This window comes from Gambusia affinis, linkage group LG02 (assembly GCF_019740435.1).
Source record: "Gambusia affinis linkage group LG02, SWU_Gaff_1.0, whole genome shotgun sequence".
NCBI classification, from domain to species: Eukaryota; Metazoa; Chordata; class Actinopteri; order Cyprinodontiformes; family Poeciliidae; genus Gambusia; species Gambusia affinis.
The window spans coordinates 27210754-27233498 of NC_057869.1; the positions used below are offsets into that span (position 1 = coordinate 27210754).

Consider the following 22745-nt stretch of genomic DNA (forward strand, 5'->3'; position numbering starts at 1 on the left):
ATTTGTCTGAGCACACGCGCAAGACCAAACCTTATAGGCATCGTTGTGACGCTGTGATCCTATAAGTCATTAGTGGGTATAATAAATGTGCTTAAAAGAAAAATGCGATAGATGAGAAGGAAGAGGGCGTCTGACCCCATTTTCTTGTTTGTTATGAATATTTTAGGGATCATTGTGTTTATGAAATGAGTCTGCTCCGACAGCCCCGAGGGAGAAAACATTGCGATAGTGACCCGTTTGTAATTTAAACATCATTACGCCTGCCGGTGCTGTCCATCATTTGAACCTCATCTGGGCTCAGAACGCTGGTGCTGCATGTATGGGCCCTGCGGTACGTGGAAGTGAGGTACCAGGATGTGATACGAGACTATTTCAAGCAGACCTCCTTATAGTGCTATTTTCAGAGGTAGAAGCAGGGCAGATCCACTGAGAGCATTGGCACAATGCTTATCTCGAGTTCTCCTGTAGCTACAAGCAGCGGAAGAGTTAAGGAGCCCCGCTCAGATGAATGCCATGGTTACACATTTTGTCATTAAGCTTTTAACTTATCTCTGGGTTCTCAACCCGTATTGACGAATCTTCTTATTCATTCTGGGTACAAAGGAGCTTACACCAAACTCCACACCAGAGAGGCACAAGTGTTGCCTCTCTATGGGCTGTGATCAGAGGCAGATGGGCCGCTGTCTTCCTCTCAGTGCCTGTTAGTGGGCTGTAAATTTATTTATTTTTTCTCTCTCTCTCTTTCCCTCCCTGGAACAGAGAAAATTCTGCTTTTATGTTTTCATCCCAGCCAATAAGCTCCACCTTAGCTGTTGTTTTGCCATTTGGCTTCCCTCTTTAGGCCTGTGGCGTTTGCTGAACCATGAGTCCATCTTTTAAATCATGCATGCTTTAAGTGGAAGAAGCATTTGGAGCATGTTGCTTTCTAATCTTCACTCAAAGGTCAGGTATTCAGGAGGTTTGAATTCTTTATTTTTCATGTATTTTTATTTCCTTAAATAGTTTTACTTTCATTAAAACATGGTGCATCTGCCGTTGGTTTCAATAGTTTTGGGAGGAAGTGATTTCATGCTTTGCAGATGACATTGTGGTGAGCATAATTTAACCATTAAGCACAACTGCAACACATTTCTAGGACTTGTATAACATACTTGTATGCCTCTACTGCAAAATAGATTAAACTACTATTGCAACAAAGGTGGAATGTTGATGAGTCTGTCTTATGCTCACCTCTGTATGCTGTATGCTTGAAACCGACTTACTTTCTGTTAAATCAGCTATTATCTTACCACTCATAGAACATTCAAATGTAAGTTGAACCTTTAACATGAAAATTACTCACTTTTAAACCAAATACTTATCAAATTTAGCCTAGAAATTTATGAACTCCTTGGACATTTTTTAAGGGGAACTTTGTATTTATTTATTTCAAGCAGGTTTTAAAAAAAAACAATAGAAGAAGCAATCGGTAGAAAAGAGAACATGTGCATAGATAACCAAGAACAAAATCATTTTTCTACTGCTACTTTTCTGTTTGAAAAGGAGTAGGAAGAGGTGAACACTTATTTAATCCTACCTCTTATCTGAATTTAATGAAATATATTTACTTACTGAACATCTAAAAAAATAATCAGTAGGTGAACTGTTAAAATTATGACCCGATAATGGTTTGCTGTATTGACATTGTCGTGTTTCAAGTTCAGTCACGCTGGTTTCCTATGGCTTAATGTTGCCACTGTTTGGTACACATGCAGACGAGTGAAAAGGAGTACGTGATTGAATTTGCAAGGATCTGGTGATCTAGAACGATCACCGAATGCAATAAGTGGCAACGTTATGAACTGGATGCCCTGGCAGTCTGTTTAAATTGTGAGCAAAGGTCACCAGACGCAGACACTGCATCATAGACACATTAGGTTTTCTCTGCGCAACCGCCAATCTGTGTGGCATAAATTTCACCATCTGTCGTTCACATGCGCGTACTTGATTTCTTCCTTTCAAAGGTTCATATCAAACACAGAATTTAAAGCAAATCACAAGTCGCATAGGAAGAAAAACACTGGAAGTGGCTTTTAGATGTAAGGAAATCTGTAAAGAAAAAAAATATATACATTTTCTTCTAGTAGCAAAATCAGTTTATTCCTTCCTTTTCAGTTTTGTATTTTTTCTACTTTTCTACACAGACAGATCACAAATCAGAACATTGTAACCCCCCTAACTGTGGTTTTCACCTGAGTGAAAACCATGAGCTTCTGATTTATCGATGAGACTCGCCTCTGAGCAGAGGACTGAACAGTGGTTGTTGAAAGAGTGTGAGTGGCTTGTATTGACTGACGGAGTATTCAGAGACATTCAGAAATCACAACTGACATTTAACACCACCACTTGACCACAAAACCTCAAACAAAATAACACAATCCCACAATGTGACCTCAATCCAAATATGTCAAGTACTAGTAGTGCTCTTTAATATCTGATGCTTCCCCAGAGTCCCGTGACCTTCGCTTCCCGTTTTGACTGATTTTTGAACACTTTTTAGACTTCAAATCCCTCCACTCTTGATAATCACCAACTATGTCCAGTGTTGTTCATTTTAAACCAGCTAGTTTCCTGACAGACATCCTGGTCTAGTTGTGTGTGAAATTAAATACAAAGCAGGAGGTATGAAACAATCACACAGAAATTCAAATAAAGTGATAAAAACACTAGCATGCAATTACTTTGTTCATACTCTCATACTAACTAAAACTACTATACAAGTTTCTTTAAAGAATCTTTGTAGATGGTAATGGGAGCGTTTTTTTTATGAAAGTCATTCAAAGAAGATGCTACAGGAACAGACCCAACTTTCCTCATCAGCTTGTTCAGCTTTTTAAGTCACTGACTTTGATACTGTTACCCTACACATAATGGCAGATTAAATTTCACTCAATAGACTCAACAACATCTTGCTGCAAAACCTAAAGGACCTAAGCTTTCCTGACATGTACAGTTTGTTTTGTTCCTTCTTGTAGTTGACTTCACTGTTGTCTAGGTGTATCTGTGCTCCTTTGTCACCTTCCCCTCCCACCTATTCCTGTTTCTCTTGAGATCGACGATCCTGCTTTGTTTTTGTTTTTTTCACATTCAAGATGACATTTTCCCCCACACTATTCCACAAAGTGGTCTGCCAGTTCTCTTTACTCAGCAACTTGCCAATCTCTGATACAACAAACAAATGTAGAGCCATCCAAGTATTTCTCTGGATGAAAGACCTCTGGCTTGTACTGGAAGTCAGGAATACAGAGTAAAAAGAAATGGTGAGAGCACAGTCCAGCTGGTCAGACATTCAACGATCAAGTCTCACAAACTGTGGTTTGTTTATTAGCTAATCATTGATCCAGGTGATTGTTTAGGCCTTCGCTTGTCTTCTGGACTTTCCAATGTGGTAAATGTGACTGAATTGTGTTAAATTTACTTGGGAAATTATATAACCAGTGAGTTTGAGTTGTATGATGGCTCCATGTGCATCAACAAGAGTCTCCAGAACCTTATTTGTAGGATGTTGGGGCAACAATTCAATTGTTAGCGACTGGCGCGTGAGCTTTCTTAGTGAAACAAGACAGTATTGTCTTCCATAGCACACAGACCTTCTCCTTGATCAGGCTGGAGTTAAAAATGTGCAGCAGAATCCTACGTTGTTAATTTACTCAGGCCTGAAGGACTGTGGAGATGACACGGTCTGGACCTGTAGCACTGTTCTTGTCCAGTCTCTCCAGCTGCCTCCTCTGATGTCCTGCGTCAAACAGGCTTGGGGGGCAGATGATGGCAGCACAAGCATCTCCTGATTTGGCTGAGGACAACAATGAGGAAGCAAGATGACCGATGACTGAGAGAACATGAACCATCTGAGGAGTGACAAGAAGCCGTGTGTCGACTGGGCCTGTCACAATAAATCAATTAATCGCATGATAAATTAAAACAAGTTAAATCATTTTCATTGACATGATTTTCTCTTTCTAGCAAAAACTGGATGATAAAAGTCTTCAATTTGATGTTTTGGGCTTAGCTGTCAATTTAGTTTACAAAGACTAAATAATTCATATGATTTGGGGTTTTTTCTGTTTGGATATTTAAAGTTCCAGTTTTTAAATATTCACTAAAATGTAATATTTGAGAATGTCTTCCTGCATCATTATTCCTTTACCATTATATTACTTGAAAATAGTCTCAAAGCAACAATATTATTGGTTATCGCGATAACTTCTACAATTTATTGTCCAGTAAAATTGGTTGTTGTGACAGGCCAAGTGCCGACTGGATGGGACGTCTGTCAGCTGAAAGCAAGACCGTAGCAGCTTATGAATTAAAACAAGTCTTGCCTAAATAAATTGAACTCAGAAATTGTCTACAAATGGAGGACAGTCAAAACAACCAAGATGTCTGGGTGTGGCTGTCTAAGCAAGTTTACCCTGAAAGACAAGATGGCAAAGGAAGAAGTCTCCACAAACCCTAAAATGTCATCTCAGAACCCACAGCAGGCTCTTTGAACTGATGACACAATGTGAACGCCTCTATAATTTGAAAGGAAATGTACAAATTTAATTTTCTGGGGGCGTCTACAAGTGGGAAACCTTTTGTTCGCTGAGAAAAAAAATAATGGTTTCAGAGTAATATTTTGCAGAGAACATGGACAAAGAGCTGGACTTCTGAAGTAGGCTAATTGTCTTTGGACAGATGAGTCTAAAATTGAAACGTTTGGACATGATCCAAAATGTACCAGGAAATTTAGCTGGGAAATGCATGTCCGTTTAGATCTTCTAATGAGATTAGAACTCACTCTGTGAACATTTCTTGCAAAAGAAACTCAATATTTAATGGGGAATTCCTAAATTTTTCAATATGACTGTGGTAAGGCACTCTTTCACTTGTATGTGGGGAGAAAAAAAGACAAGATCAGGACATTCTGGCCTTATTTAAAACTTTTCAGAGCTCTCTATAACCCAGCCGTTAATTGAGCTGAAATTACTGTCTTCGTTATGTGGAGCTAACTGAAACGGCTGACATCTCTCCTTAACCAAATCGCTCCTAGGGCTTTAGGGGCTCAATTTTTTTGTATTTTTTTATTTTTCCCCCCTTCTTCGACTCTCAGTCCTGTTTCTTGAAGCGACGTTTCAGATGTGCACAAATGGTGCCTTTGTTGTCCTACATGAAAAGCAGGGGGAGGGCGATTCCTCCTGAATGCCGATGAGCACCGAGGCTTCGTGTCTATTCCATTTCGTGTGTTTGGTTAAGAGGTGTCAGTCGGAGCGGCGTGGCGGCACAGACGGTCGTCGGGGCATTATGCAAGAAGGAAACCATGTGGAATCAGGCCCCGCTAATGGGAAATGAGTCACTCCATCACGGGCAGAGTGCGCGGTGCCACCCCGACATCATTATCCTCCTCGCCGTGTGTGTGTGTGTGTGTGTGTGTGTGTGTGTGTGTGTTCGCTCAGCGCAGTATTAGTACGGTAATGTCAATCGCTCAATCAGGCCAAATAAAGCACGCTTAGAAGGGAAGCCATTGCCTTTAATTATTAGAATAACTCAAAATATAGTATCAGGTGATAAGTATCCATCCATGCTGCTCAGCCACACAGACATTATGCAAATTCAGGGAGATCAAACCCGCTGAAATAATTTCCATATTATGTGACAAAAAGAGAGCATAGCCCTTCGCCATCACACTGACTCTTACTCGTGTTATCTCAGTCACTCTTGGCAGTGTGACTATAATTGCATTGCTTTATATAATTCTTTTTTTTTTTTTTTTTTTGTGCGTCTGCAAATAAAGAGAGCCAATTTAAAAGCGGCAATGCGTCAGTGACAGTAACCTGTGATGAGTGTGAAGCGATTTGTATGCCCAGAATTAGACCGCGGCTCCTTCTTTGAGCTTTAAACGACCATCTCTTCAGTCATGAATTCATTGTGCTTCATTCCAGTTAATTCAAGGTTCTTTATAATTACTCCCACTATTTAAAAAAAAAAATTGTATAAAAAGGATTGAATAAAAATAAAGGCAGAAAGTTGTGTGCGCATTGTGGCACATACCAATTATAGTTGAAAAACCGCTAATTAATACATATCAAACATGGAGACCAAAAAGAGAGAGAGAGAGCAGAGGGGGAAAAAAGGCATTTCGTCTCGACTGAAATCACCGCTATCAAACAATTGGCTGTTTTATCAAAGAGGCGCTGATTGTTCTTGTTTGGAGTTGTAAGAAGCCTTTTCTGCTTTAAACTTCTACTTTACACATAATTAACTTGCTGTAAAACATGTTTCACTCAATCAAAACTGGTGTGTAGCAATTAATGAAGTGAAGTTTAATTTTCAAATCTTTTTCTTAAACTGCCTCTAATAGTATAATAGTGCATTGCACCATGAGCTTTTGCATGATTCTGACTCACAAGCTCTAACACTGAGCACTCGGGTTGTAACGAGATCCAGTGGCACAAGCTGAAGTTTTCTCTCGGCACATAATTTTGTATGCTGAAATAAGAGTAAGCCTTTATGAATGCTGGATGTGAAGGCGTATGCTTTAACCTTGATACCCTGTTGTTTATATGCTTGTAACTGACAACACTAGAGTTACAAAATAGCTAAAGATGCCAACTGAATGCATTTCAGTGGGGATATTTTGAGTTATTAATAGAGGTGGAACAATACATCAGCTAACGAGAGCAAGAGAAGATTTTAGCTATTTCTTTTGTTTAAAAAAAATATTTAAACAAATATGTTACAAGGAATCAGCAGTCAGTGTAAACTCAATGCAGCATTGAGCACTCGGTGTGAAATTTGATGTACTTCAAATTGAAAAAAAAAAGTTTATAAAATTATATTTTTACCAATAAAAATAAAAGATTTATTCAACTCAAACTTTGAATGTCTAGTTTTCTGTTAAGAATAGAATTATTTAACTCGGGTGTGACCGGTACTAGGATTTCACATTTTCTCTGATTAGATGAGAATAAACGCATTACGAGTAGTAAAAAAAACAAAACCAGGATTGCCACTTTCAAGTAGCAGCTCACAGCCAGTCACAGTATTTTCACCGAGCTTACAAATCATTTATATCTTTTCTGCCACCGTGTCATGTTTCTTTTCTCCAGGCCTCCAAAATGACACCGGTTGAATAATTTAAAAATGGCTGAGGCGTCTTCAGGGTTTATGTAACTGCGGGTTGTTGGCGAACAGATGAACGGTCTGTCAACTGCACCAAACAGCAGGACCATTCAGGAGCTGCTTCCTTTTCCTACTCAAATATAGAAGTCTTAAACTGATCTAATTCATAGAGGCAGAAACTGGAGGCACTTCCATTGGCTGATTTAACAAGTAAATAGAACGTCATATAATAGACTTTGATTTCATCAGAACTACTGCAGTATTTAAGGGTGAAATAATAAGACCTTTTTACCCTCTCCTCATTTAATTGGATACACAGTGACAAGAATGATATTTTTAACTGTAAACAGTGTTAGACAAAAGCAACTAAATTAGCATGTCTTTTGTGTCTTTCTGTTGGCTCTAAATGAAACCTTTTCATGCTTTTATTTAAAGAATGTAGCGTGCAGCTGATTAGCTGGAGTTCACATTTTAAACACTTGAGCTGACTGAACCTAAACTGGGCAAATCTACATGGAGAATAAATCACTTTAAAGCACAGTTGGAGAACTATAAAAACACTGGACCGGTTATAATGTACATTGATTACGATGTTTTTAAACACCATTGAAGATTTGCGAAAGCCAAAAAGTTCCTTTGTTCGGACAAACACGACCGGCTCATTACATGCTGAGCACGTGCGACAGTAGTTGAAAGTCAAAAGGAGCTGGTCTACATGAGTCTGTGTAAGTCACTCCTTCAAGTTCATCAGGTTGTATTTGCCGAGCGCTCGCGGAGTGCAACAGCACAACAGTTGCTTTGTTTTGCAGGTTCGCTGCACAGATATTTCACACTCGCTGCAATATATTAATATCGCTAACAATGGCAAAGCTATCAGGGGAATCTCAATAATCTCAAGTCTTTTGTGGCTCCTGTGAAAGGCTCCAACATCACATAGAGGCTCCATAATAGATGACTGCTGTGCACTGCCTCTGGATGAGACGCAGATAATCGCCTCTGCCTCTTTGTCTGTTTGCCCTTTAGCTGAGCAACTGCAGGTACTGCAGAGTGCGGCACAGCTCTGCCAAGGGGAAGCCAGAGCACGGCAGCGGGGGGCAAAAACGGAGAGGAGCGGGGAGGGGGGATAAATGCTAAATGTGAAATGTGCCACCGCAGCTTCCAGGGTGACATTATTGGAGATTACTTGTATCAGAGTTAGCAGCATTCAGCCAAAGTGTCAGTTTTCGAGGAAGCTTATTCTGGTCTTGAGAAAGAAATGGCAAGAAAACAAAAATTGTCTCCTTCTTTAGCAACTGGCACAACCCACCCGAGGCGATGTGCATAGCGAATCTCTTCATTCTGTTGGTGTCTCTTTTATCCACAATGCAGCAGCCAACGCACAGTCAAACATTTATGTCCCCTGCCGCAAGATGGATTTTTCTCTGAAGGCGTCTGACACATGAACCGATCAAACCAGTAATCTGCACTTAATGGAGGAATGAACCGCCGAACTTGAGAGGGGCAATGTGACAGGTAAATTACTAAAGTTTCTTTCTTAAGAAGCAGTCCAGCACTAATTTAAAAAGTTAAAATTAGCCACACATTTTCTTAGCTTTCTAAAGATTAAAATTACATTGTCGAGTCCTTTTCTAATTTGTGCAGCTTCCCCACTTGAAAAGGGATGGAGAAATCAATGCAGACGTTTGTCAACAGGGTTTTACTTAAAGGACCAAGCAGTTTTCTTCATTTTATCCTCCATTTATTTAATGTGTGTCAGGACATTTCATGACTGGTCCAGAAGCAGGTGAAAACCTTTAAACAAACCCAAAAGAAAAGAAAAATGAATAATTACTAATTCTGCATGTAACTTTACATAAATTAATTTCACTCAAACTACAAAGCAAATGATGACAAACTATATAAACAATACAAAGCAAACCTCTGTGAATCAAACCCACAAAGTAATTAAAGTTAAATGAACAAGTAACTAAACTTAAGTTCTCTAACTTTAAAGTACATTTCACATTAATATTTACATTTATTTAAATATACAAATATCCGCCTTTCAATATTAGTCATAAATATTTACTATATAAATAGCTAATGCTAACTTGATTAATAGTTAAACTTAAGACCCAACAACACAACAATCAGTTCAATCATAAAAATTCATCAATCAACGCCTTTTTTAGGTCCGTGAGCGCACAGTGAGCGCATGTGTTTTGTTTTTCTTTTCTTTTTCTGATTTGACTTCACATACATTAAAGAACATATAGAAACTACAGATGAAATAATTAGACTTCTCTACTTTCCAACTACAAAAAAAGACCATTTGTACATGTACACCTAAAAAAATAAACAAATGGGTGGACGCCAATGGCACAAAAGTTTGTTTTTTTTCTTTCCAATTTAAAATCTGTTACTCAATAAGCTTGCCTCAAATCTGCTGAAAAGATAGAAAGTTCCTCTCAATTACCCAGTTTTTTTTTTTTTATTGTGTCCATTAAAACGGGTTGGCATTGACTGAGTATTTTCCATTATTGGCTACTTTTTCAAAACGGCGTCAGAAAAATCTGAAGACCATGTGTCATATTGACAGATTACAATTCACACACCCGACCACTTAGACCACAGACATTTTTATCTTTACACCCAGATTACATTGTGGATGTAACTAAATCAATCAGTCAAGGAAAAAAGTTCCCAACAGAGCATCATCTGTGAGCTGGATACCGTATGAAGTCAATCTCGCTATCTAGGAGCTGACAGGATGTTAGAGTTATGGGTTGCAGACCGGGGCAGTAGGAGTGCATGCTTTGGGAATTCAAGTCAATATTTAGAAATCTTGGAACTGTCAGAAGCCCACACTATTATATGAATAATTAAGATAATAGTCAATGATTTGACCACAAGGGGGCTCTTAAAGTGATAAACCTTATTTAAGCTTTAAATATAAAAAAAAACAACCTTGTGAGATAGCAAAAACAACAAATTGTTATCATGGAGTCAATCAGCGTGAATTCTACACCCTTCATCCCTGTATGCACACACAATACGCAACAGACAGCAACAAACCTTCTTCCAAAAGGGAACAAGCTTTTAACTTGAACTTCCATCTTTACTGAGATGATAACATACATGGTGATATAAGTAACAGAGTGACAGCAGAGCATTTGCTGAAATATTTAAAAGTAGAAAGCTAAAATCCTTGCCTCCTGTTCATTGTTTACTCCTACCCACAGTCATCTCTGAACCAACATGAGTTTCCTCTCCTGCTATGAATGCAGTGCAGGTGTTTGCGGTGGATAAGCAAAAAAAAAAAGAAAAAAAAAATCAGGCAAAGAAATCTGACAGGGATAGATCCAGCAAACTCTGACGGAAGCAAAGTGTGATTTCGTCATCATTTTGTAGCATGAAAACAATGGCACCTTGGAACAACTGATTGACTCAAGCAATAATACAATTTTATTTTATTTTCCCCCAACAGGGGGTCTTTTTGTGGGCTCTAGTGTCCCTTATACCACAGTAGGCTGACAGGAAAGGGGGAAGGAGAGGGGGGAAGACATGCGGTAAATGTCGTCGGGTCCGGGAATCGAACCCGCGACGGCCGCGTCGAGGACTGAAGGCCTCCAAACGTGGGCGCGCTAACCTCTACGCCACCGGAGCACGCCACAATAATACAATTTTTTAAAAAGGAATTGGGGGGAGAGGCAACATTTTGTGAATTTGGCTGCTTGACTTGATCTCGTGATGCATATCTGCCATCGACTGAGCTGACTTTCTTTATTCAGACTAAACTTGCCCCGATGGATCAAAAGCAATTCTTTGTCCAAATTCTGATGTGTCAGCCTCCTGCTGCGCAGTGACGGTGAACATAATTTGGTGGTGCTGGTGGAGGAAAAGCAACAGTGCAGCAGATGTGTGCCAGCTCCTGGCAGCATCTGTTTATTAAACCTTTTGAATAAATCTGTGTCTGTTTGTCTCTCAACTGCTCAAAGACGCTGGGATACAATCGAATGGTGTGGCGCCTCGGCTGTATCTTTTTCTAAGCCACAACAATAACAATAAAAATATCAATGGACCAGTAGAATCACAGTTTTATTGATGTGTATTATACAGGAGCTGCAGTGCAGGAAAAATAAGCTAATAGAAACAGACCCATATACTCGTGTATCTATGTTTTCCCACTTGGCTTTCAGTTGTACTGCAATAGATAGACTACATTTAAAGTTAGATGTTTAGATAAAATGTAAATGTGCTTTTATTGCATTAAAACTAATTATTTTAGCTGAAATTACATTACTATACAGTCATATACATATAATTTTACAATTTTATTTGTCTGTGTTGACTTAATACAAGGATGACATCTCAAGTTTGAAACTCTGACTCAAGTTGGAATGAGGTTGCAAAAGTAAAAGACGACGTACTTGGACTAGACTTGATCTGTGGCTTGGGACTCCTGGTTTGACACTCTTAACAGTTTTATCTCATGTAATGAAGAATGAAAAGACACAGATATGTAAGCTACAGACTGTCAGAATGCGCTTGATTTTTACCCAGTGCCATTGGTGGATTGTAGGCTGTTAACGCCTCACACCGGTGCGTTCAAGTTAGCTGTAACTTCACATTAATGACCTCATTGGGGTCCAATTAAATGTTGTATTAAATTACTTTAGATCATTTCAGAACAGAATAGAGAGTTTTCCTCTGGCATTCTCCTACCACTAATCTAACAGTGTCATACCAAGGACATTATCATACAATTTATATTAAAGGATAATTGTTTATACAGATTGAAAGATAAATATTAGATATTTGTGTGGTAACATAGAGCTATGAACAGACAGTAGGAATCCTAAGCTACGGCTATGCAGGGTTAGAGGTGAGAAAATGTTTATCTGTTACAGATTTGACTTGGGGCAAAAGACTCTTGACTTGACTGCAATTTAGAGAAATAATTAAATCGGCAATGTGTCTTTTTTTCTTCAAACTACAATTGTCAAATCCAATAAACACCAAACCACATTCAATAGCAGAATAAGCAAGAAGAATATGGCCTATGCTGTGTAGCTAAGGGTTTTTTTTCAAAGGTGGAACTGATGAAAAATCCTACAAATGCATTTTCCTAACAAAAGCAGCGCCATTAACAGGGGAAATAAACAGGCTTTCCAAAAATACAAATTTTGTTTTTACCAAGAAGCATTGCTACAACAAAGGTAATAATTAACATTTTGTTCTTTTTGTGCCAAATTAATGTCATTCATGAAATGATGGTTTTGTAGCTAAGGGTTAGCTAATTCTTAAAAACTTTGCCAAGTTTTTTTTTTTACTTGCCAATGTTTCAGTCATCTATTTGGTAAAACCCAATTATTTGACAGTGTGCTTCCGTTTTACTGTTACTTTGTGTTTAAAAAGTATTTTCTGTGTGAAAGCATCCGTTCTATTTTTGCTCAGGAACCACTAAAAACTCTGGCAGAACGTGGCAAATTATTCAAAACACAGCATGGCATACTGTAGTTTAGCACCCAAATGGAGAAACTGTTTAGATAAATAAAAAATTATATTGTGTCATTATAGTAGCTGGTTAATCAAAACTATTCCAAAACGGCAAAACACAAACCTGCAAAAGAAAATCTGAAAACAACGAGTGATTGAGCTTTTGATGTTGATGTTTTAGTGTTGCTAAGGAAAATGTGGCTTTACCATCTTAAGTTTTGCACACAACTTTGCACCTTTGTGAAGGGAGTGAAGGAAAAACTGTTGCCATGCAATGAGACTTTGTTCATTAGAGCTGCATATGCAATTAATCATAACGGCTTTTACATTTTAAAGGTACTGGCAGTCATAAGAACAGAAGACAGACGGACAAATGTCATTATAAAACTTATTTGTACATGAAGTAGATATTGCTACTCGACTTGTTTATACACCCTGACATTTTAAAATATAAATAGAATATTCATAAACTGTATAAATATTGCATAGTGCTGCGTGGAACCAGGTATTTTGGCACTGTTGTATCTCTGGAGCCTGGCGATAAATGAATGCACCAATTGGTTATTCACAGTGGACTGTTCTCACTGTCCTTTTCAGTTCTCTAGAAACTTCAGTCGGTTCTTCCTTCCTCGCTGTATGTGCAGTGTCAGCCTCCTTCTTTTGAGCCACAGTGTCCACAGTGTCATCAATTATGAATTTGCCCCTCCCCACATGATAAGACGGTGCAAGAAAGTGAGAAAAGTGTGAACTACAGAAGGCTTGTAGCACGATACCCCAATAGGAAGGTGCCAGAAAACCTCCAGATGTCTTGTTTTAAAAACCTTTAACAGTAAGCGTGAAAACCTCTCGGGGTTTATATGTGGCTTTTAACTTTGAATCAGTGCTAAAAGGCTAAAGCTCAGAGACTTGATCTGCTTATAGTTTGGAAGCAGCTGTCTCACTTATGTCAATGTTGCTGACTCAACTGGAGATGCCCTGATCAATCAGCCTTGAATCAGAATCAGCCGTTCTCTAGCCACACATAAACCGTGGAACTGTAGTCAGTATTATCACTGCAGATTCCTACCAGTTGGGCACAGAACTGTAAATCACAATTTACCCAGTTTCCACTCCCTTCGTCTCCTTAGGTTGTTAGGGCAACAAGACATTATCTCTAAAACTAGATCTAAAACTCAGAAATGTAAATTATTGAAAAACTGACCAGAAAAGGCGCAACTCCATGTATCGTCCCCCCCCCTCTAAAAAAAAACAATGTAAAAAGAACAGTGTCAAGGGTATCGTGCAACAAGACATTTTAGTGTCCGATTACCACAGTGTGAATTAGGACACACTGGTGCTGTTTTTCCTCTCAATGATAGTTGGCGTCTGATTTGTGGTTTTGTTTTCAGTAGCTGGGTAGAGTTGTGTCACGTACTGAACTGCTAAATTAGAAATGAGGAATCAGAAGCTGTCTTGTTTTTTTAAATGAAAGTCATGAACTGACTGACTTTATATTTTTTCAATAGCATTTTGGAGTCGACTTGGTTAATGGTTGCTGAATTTCCTATGTCAGGACAGGGAGAGTGACTGCCAGGCCGTACAAGAAGTAGCAATATATTTCTGGTTACTCTGGATCCAAGCCTTAACTAATTGCCTTTTTATAGACTTAAGAATCCTAAAAAAATATTATGATTGTATTTATCAAGTATGTTAAGAGTTGATAGAGTTCATAATATGAATCAGTTATGCATAAGGCAACATAAGCACATTCTTGGATCAATTTATTTTTATTGCAATTTGTAGTAGTTTATATATCTTGCTAATGATATTTTATATCCTCCTTATACTGTTTTGTGTCAGTCTTTTATTTCAATGGTGTCAGGATGGATGATACCACAGGAAAGCTATTCTCCTAGACCACATTTCTACAAATTTAAGACTATATCCTACACAATTTGATCTCCACAATAAACCAGTCTGCTGTGGATTTATTGGGGAATTTCAAAAATTACAGCATGACTAAATTACACTTGGGCACTGCTTCACAGATGCCCACAATACACAATGACTCAATAACATTGCTTCATCTCATTAGGCTCTATGCAGAGAGTTCATTTGACTTGTGAGGATGGATGCCTGAAACTGAAAGTTCCTACTGCCATTTCTTCGAGTCAGATTCATCCCCAGATGTTTGAATCCTTTTACTCAACCAAAATCATTCAAATTATTTGGTTACGTCTCAAAAAAGTAATGTACCTGGTCAGAATACTGTGAGTTCCACACCATCATACTCTGTGTACACATACAAATCAGAATGAGAGTTTATGGAAGTGTCCCATGCACATTAAATACAAGCCAAGACTTTACATTTCCTGTTACACTTCCCTTATTTCATCATTTTTAGACCAATGTATCTTTGAAAATGCCATGTTTGCAAGATGGCAAACATTGTTTAGTAGAATAAGCTGTTCATCTATTAATGCTGGACCTTTAGGTGTTTAAGGGATTGTTTTATGCTTATTTAAATATTCTCTAGAAAACTGCTGACTTGTTAAGTACCGAATCATTGAGATGCTGCACATGCTGTGTTGCCGTATCATTCAATTATTTACTTACTTGAAGTAAATAATTTTGGATTGGTGTGTGGTGTAGATCTTCTCTTACTGTACAATAAGTATCTGATTTTTCTGGCAGTTTTACACGGAATATTTTGCAGATTCTTGTCAACAAATAAAAATGTGTGCTTTATTTAATACAAAACCTTCTTTGCTGGATGCGATTCATTTGACGGTAAATATCTTAATTAATTATTCATTCCCATTTAAGTATCTTGCCATCAAAGCATTACAACATCCAAAAGATTACAAGACATCCCTTGTGCCTCCCGTCACGATGATCAAACTCTTAAATTTTGGAAAGGTGTTAATATTTATATCAAAAAGTTCCATTAAACACCCAGGATTTTAGATAATTCCTGATAATAGCGCCGAGAAAGTAAGCGGCGCGTTGAAGCCGAGATCAAAGCTCGTGAACACCACTGCGGTTCTTTGTGATGCACGGTTGCTAAGCCGTAGCACCTGTGTGTACACATCCCAGAAACAGCCTCTGGTGGTGAGCGCTGCCTCCCGTCTGCAGTAGCAGGGTGGATTGTTAGCTAGCGATAGGGAAACACCATGCAGCCCGCACTTTGTATTGAACATACTCGTATTTTGCGCTTATGCCTTCCAAAGCCAAAAATATTCTCCTTCAGACGTGCAACAACTTCCAGCTGCCGGTCAGAAATCTTTCTTTGTTTTGTTTTTTTTCGGTCTTGTTCCTGTAACACCAAAGCCTCACAGCTGTCTCACTGCACCTCACCAGCTGGCTGCAGGGCCACAACGTTTTCTTATTTAACCAAAGTATTTGTCCCAGTACAGGTGCCAATCAGCTCAGCCTAGAGGCAACATGGCTAATGTGTGAAGGTGGCGGCTATTATTAATAATCACCATAATTACAGCAGAGCAGGGAAAGCCTGAGCCTTGCTGCTCCAGTGAGTTTCATTCCCTCGTGGTTTGCACGCTCAGCGTTAACTGAAAACCTTTAACCTTGAAATGTTCTCCTGCTTGTCATAAAGGGAGGTACTTGTCTTCCCCAAACCTTCCAGAAAAAGAAAAGAAAGACATCTCTATACAGTAATGTGAGAAAAAAAAATTAGGACACCATGTTGAGTGTGGCAAAGTGTGCCATTTTTTCCTGCTCTGTTTACTATGATACCCCTTTAGATTAAATCGAGTGCAACTGATTGCTTTAAAAACTCACCCAATTAGCAAACAGTCCTCCTGAGTAATTTAACCTCTGTTTTGTTGGATCCAATTTAACAAATAACAAGGAAATAATTGAAAAATGCACAGATTAAAATAAAAATCGGCTGGAGTTTTATGAAAGAACCTGCCATAGGAGTATAAAACTGACCTGGATAGAAAAACCTTTGATGCAGTGTAGAGACGGTAACTTACACAATGTGTTGATGTTAATAGATGCAACCAAACACATTTTCCTCTACACATTGCAAGACAATAATCTTTTCTGACCCCAGAGAGAGATGGTTAATTTACAGACATGTAATAGAATTAAATGTTCTCTTCAGCTCACATTAAAGTGACTTCATTTCTGATGAACCAAACCGTTGTGACCCATTTCATGCTGTGCTACATAAGTGCTCTACCTACTGTTGCAAATATTTTAATCACTGAATATGCCCCCTGTGAGGTGACAGTCACTTAGAATCCTGGAATACAGAATAAAGATCAGGAACAAATTATATGACCAATCAATGAATTTAAGGAAAATCATAAAAATGGCCATATATGGGTAGAATGACTGCATCGCTATGTTATTGGTGTTCAGAATACTTTGATGCACTAGGAGCCTAACTATAAATGCAACTTGCCCAAAATTGCTTAGAAAGCAACAAAATTGGCCATTACTTCAGGCACTGGGACCATTAATTAGTTTCCTGTGGAAGTACATAACGGACCGATCTGGCAAGTGCAGAGAGTTTTGAGACTAAGTCGTCATATAGTGACACAGACACTCTGCTCCAACTAAATAATCAGCTCTACAGAAAAGCTGGTAATAAGTGTGAACCACCTGTGGGACTCCATTCCCATGACTTCATAAAGCAGACTGGATGCTGCCCATGCATTATTCAGGCTTTCTGCAATATCTTATTGACCTCTCTCAAGGAGATTTGGACTGGCGTTCATTTTGACAAAATTCGCCAATCAGAACCTCCAAATGGAGCGCATGCAAAATGCAAAGGTTTAGTGTGCAAAGTTGAAGAATGCGGGTGTCTGCTGCACGTTGGACTGAAAATGAAATTTTTGAATAAGGGAGAATAGTGATACTTGTTTGGTGCTACAGCAGCCTGACGTTGACTACGAGAAAACCTAAATCTGTGAAGCCTGTTTGGAGAATTCATTGTAGTTTAGTTTTCAGACTCTTCGACGTCTCCATTAATAGTGGTACAGTCTTGACATTATTCAAATAAATAAATAATAACTTTTTGTCTCCTGATTCAAAATGTGTGTTTCAGTAACCAAACTCTAGGTGACCGCTGGTTCTTTTAACCTGATAGATAGGTTTGGTAGGCATATTGTTATAATAGGTGGAGTGAATATCACTGATCCTCTTGATAATGACATCTCTTAATAGGTGGGACATATATGAGGATGCAAGTGAACATTTTCACAGCGGCCATGTGGTGGCAAGACTCAATGCAAGGAGTGAAGGCGTGGTGTGGTCTGATTCAACTGACCGGCTGGACATGCTGGTGTTGATAGAAATGCGTGGAAATACACATTGCATTGCAGATACGTCTGTTGGAACCAATCAGGGTCCCTTTGTTTACCTTGTATGTTCCTTGGAAGTGCTAAATATAGAAGTGTTAGCATCAGAACTGGATCACAAAGCAATGCAAGACGTGGTCTGTTGACTCACATTTTGTTCTATATCATGTTGACCTAAGTTTTTATTACACCACCAGGATCATCTATACCCTAAACATAAAGGAACCTTGTAGAGCCTAAATGATGGTTTGGGTTATTCCCTGTTGGGAAACGGTGAATCCTGCCATCCACGTTTACCTAAACTTGACTGCATGGTATACCTCGACACTGGTGGTGTCTTTCAGCACAATAATACACTCTGCCAAACAAGTCTGATCCGTGGAGAGCCCACCTCACAGTTTGCAAGACTTAAAGGTTTTTCTGCTGCCATTTTGGTTGCAGATACTACAGCACATCTTTAGGGCTCCAGTGGAGTTCATGCACCGGTGGATCAAGGATTCTCTGGCAACAAAAGTGCTTCTAACACGGTTATTATGTTATGCCTGATTGTAGTGCAGCACTAATGAAAGGACACAGGAATTTTTCCAATCCCTGAGCTCTGCTCAAGGATGGATGCCTCAGGCAGCACAAGCTGCTACTAAGTTCTCTTAAAATCCCAGACAAACTACTTGCATTTGCATTCTGGGAAATGTATGCAAGACAATTCGTAGTCCGTATCCTTAAACTATTTTGAGTTTTCCTCGTTGGTAGTGCTGCGCACATCTATCCTGTTGTCATTCGTTGTAATTGCCACCAACGGCGCTGTCCTCTGCCTGCGCTTCTAGACGTCTGGACGGCGTGGTGTTCGAATGCGGCTGCAGCATCCGCTGGATCCAGCTGTGGCAGGAGAAGGGAGAGGCGGGGCTTCACACGCAGCAGCTGTACTGCAGGGCCGGAGCCTCCAAGTTACGACTGAACAACATGCACATCAATGGCTGTGGTAAGAAAACAAGGGGCTGACGGGTGTGTAGGTGGGCTTGGGAAGGAAAACAGCAGGGGTGGAAGGGAAACGGGAACCAAACGGAAAGCGAAAGAGAGGGTCAAAGGGCATGGTGAGGGTGATGCGTAAAAGAGGAGGAGGTGTGACAGAGATCACAGGGTGAATCTGATGCGTGGAGCTGCATGTTGAACCTGACGGAGGCTATAGACTTTGCTCCGTTATCTTCCTGTGGTGACTCATCTCTGAAGTGCCTCATACAATATGAGTGAGAAACCATCTCCGTTTGGATTATCTTAGTTATTATATTTATTAAATGAGGTTATTTGATCTGATCTGGAAAATATGCAGACTTAAAGCTCATGCTTGGTAACCTGATCACATACTGTTGTTGTGTTTGTGTGCTTGCACCTGGATACTTGCAGAGTTACCGGAGATCAGCGTGAGCCACAGCAGTGTGTTGGTGACGGAGGGTGAAAACGTGACGGTGAGCTGCAACGGATCCAGACTGCCGCTGCCTGAGGTGGACTGGAACGTCGGTGACCTGCATTCCATCAACACACACCTGGTCAGAAACACACAGATGTAAACGACTGACTGTAGGACTCAAAAATGTTAATTTCCTCTCAAACAAAGCAAGAATACTCAACTTGGAAAGTTGGAAAATGCAGAGGAATGCAATCTTGGAGTAAAAATTGCAGGTATAAACTTTGTTAGCGCTTCTGATGCATTGTGTCTGAAACAGTGACACAAAATATCTGTTTGAGAATATATATATTTTTTTCTGTTATTGGTTTGTATGGCCAACAGTGGTTGCCACGACAACATAAGGAAACTGTTGTGCAGGACAAGAAGGTGTTTTTCTTGGTTGTGACATCATTTCTAGAGCCACGTTTAACATACAGCATAAAATGAACTTGAAACCAAACAAAATATATGCTCAGAGCACTATTAACTCTATCAGGTGCTGACATTCATCAAATACAGTTTGAGGTTTGATTACAACAGCAAAACAGTTTTTTATTTTAATGCAGTTATAATTTTTGTAAACAAATAAACTTCCCACTGTATTTTCAGGATTGAGATATAAATTGCTCATTTTGTCAGGGATTTCTTACAATCCTTATTCTACTCTTGTCCAGGGGGTCAGAAACCTGTTTAAGAACTGAAAGGGACAGCGCGACCCACATTTGGAGGCCTTCAGTCCTCGATGCAGCGGTCGCGGGTTCGATTACCGGACCCGGCCGACATTTGCCACATGTCTTCTCCCCTCTCCCTCCCCCTTCCTGTCAGCCTACTGTCATATAAGGGACACTAGAGCCCACAAAAAAAAAAGAACTGAAAGCAACTTAAAGGGTGTCGAGTACAACCTCTAGAAAACTAATACATCATTCCCAATGTATAACCTTGAATTTGATTTTAAAGGCAGTCTTTAAGTTGCTTTTTTTTAAACAACCTACTTAATGGAATTTATTCTTCATCAATAGTTTATATCAATGAGCATTGTGAAACTCACTTTGCTCAAAAATCTACCTCAAAAAACACGTGTGTGTAGTTTGAAGAGTAATTTTATCTTGAAAGCCTAAATTGCAAATCTTGTTGATTGCAATTTTTAGAAATCATATCGATCGATCGATCTATCGATAGATAGATAGATCGATAGATATATATATGAAAGAAGGCCCAGAGCTTAATATTTTTTCCAGGGTGTGTTAGTTTTATTGTGAAAGTCAAGCGCTTTTTGTTGCAGACTTGCCCTGCGGGTAGCTCATGTGCTCCCTCAGGGTGACCTGATGCTTGCGGGCACAGCGCTAGCTACCTCTGGACCAGACAGTCAGGGAGATTTTGAACTGTTTGTAATGTTTGATTAGAGGTGAACTGTTGGTTATTATCTCTGACTGAGGCTGGGAGCCACCAGATGGTCAACGCTGACCTGAAACGGCTTGATCACTTGAGAAGCGTTGTCAGCAAAGATTGGCAGTACCCTGTGGGAGCGTTAAGCACAGGTTCAGCCTTCCTCATCAAAGCAGGGACATCACTGCTATAAACAAAGATGAGTCTTTGTCCCATTTTTTAAATAGGTAATAGTTTGTAGCCATAGGTCTTCAGAAGATTTGACAATAGTTTCAGCTTTTTTAGCAGTAGATTTGGTTGTTTTTGTTTCTTTGTAAATCAACTGTGAAAAAAACTATTTTCTGTTACTTTAACAAATAAGGGCAAAACAGATGAGCATCAAACAAGAAACATATTACTGGACTTCAGATGATAATGAACTTCTTGGGTTTTCTAATTTGTCGTCCTTATAAAACACATGTGCAACCACATATGTTTTTATCTTATTCATTTTTAAGTAAAAACAGATGTTATAAAAATGCCCTTTTGTCTTTTCCAATTTTCATAACTCAAAGCTTGAACAAATGCAGAATGGTAGGTTAACAGTATGGAAAACTAGGTTTTACAGTATGTCGATACTGCAGATTCTTTTTCCTTATTGGTGAAAAACAATTAGGAAAAAAATAAGAAGAAATTTAAGCCTTGAGGAATGAAAGAAAATTATAAAATTAAATTAGATTTTAATAGAACCATTTTCAAAAACATTTCCAATAGTGGGTCAAAATCAACAAAAAGAGGAATTCTGAATAGACACTGACGAGTAACAAAACAAAATTATAACCAATAAAATTCAAACCAACTCTCGTAATCTGGCCTATTGTTATACCATTTGCAACAACACATCTGAAGTTATGCAAATTTCAGTTGTCTTGTAGGCTGAAGTGAAGAAAAGCTTCTACCTGATTAATAAAATAATGTCCAGTCTGCACCTGAGCTGAAATGCTCCTGTATATATTTAGTGCAAACTGCTTTGTGAGTCCATTGCATAAAAAAAAGAAGCAAATAACGGGAGGAGATTTGCAATAAAAGGAAGAGGATCATTTAGATATGCATAAACTGTTTCAGTACAGAGACGTTTGAAATGCCTTTGTAAAACAGACAAATGTACACTGTTGGATTGCACACAATTTGCATGATCAAAACACCTGCAACTCTATACTGAAGGAATCTACTACTGCAAATCCTAATCTATTCCCCATCCCACCGTGCCAAAAAAAAAAAAAAAAGCTCACTTCAGACTTATAAAAGCCCAACGATCACAGCCGGTTCTCCAACCATCCGCTCCGAGGCTGCTGGGTGACATCTTATTGGCCACGCCATTTCTTTTTACAGCCTGGTTACTATATTGATGTACACTCGATATCAACAAGCCAGTTTCTTGTAAGAGAGCTGCTCTGCGTGGAGAATATTACAGCTGACCCATTATTCTGGCTCTCTGACACAGGCCCCAAGGACATCGCTGTTATGAAAACTGCAGCTAAGCAAGCAAGCAGGAAGAGACAGCAGTTTGCTGAAATTACACAGCAGCTTTTATCCATGACTTTAATGTTTTTAGTGACTTTGCAGATAAAAAATTGCCCCCCTTCTCCCCACCGCAGGGCTTTGCATTTAAGCCAAGCTAGATAATGGATAAGAGAGAGTAAAGTGCTATAATTGTTGTAATTTGGACTCCTTTTAGGCCATAAGTTGTGACTCCCTCCGAAAATACACAGTGGTTACATGAAGATGTAAAACACATGAAAAAGTTCCTTGTTGCTCTGAACATTGTAAAAAAATGGCACACGATGTTGAACTGATATTAGCAAAGTTAGGGTTGATCTAGTCCACACCTCTTGACTGCATTCTGTTTCCTTCAACCGGATTTTAGCTAATTAATAATTAACCTTTGTTTTAATTAAGTAATTAAAATTTCAAAGCCCAGCAGTATAATGGGTATATGCGGCGCAGTATTT

General features: G+C 39.0%; 1 protein-coding gene across 4 annotated transcripts in view; it reads left to right on the forward strand.

Moving 5' to 3' along the window:
- Nucleotides 1-22745, forward strand: part of ntrk3b (neurotrophic tyrosine kinase, receptor, type 3b) — a 272404-nt gene that overhangs the window by 108446 nt on the left and 141213 nt on the right. For all 4 annotated transcript variants that reach the window (XM_044106543.1, XM_044106552.1, XM_044106561.1 and 1 more), the window contains exons 5-6: nt 18749-18903; nt 19326-19468. In XM_044106543.1, the coding sequence (XP_043962478.1) occupies nt 18749-18903; nt 19326-19468 (298 nt within the window). The remainder of the gene's footprint in view (nt 1-18748; nt 18904-19325; nt 19469-22745) is intronic.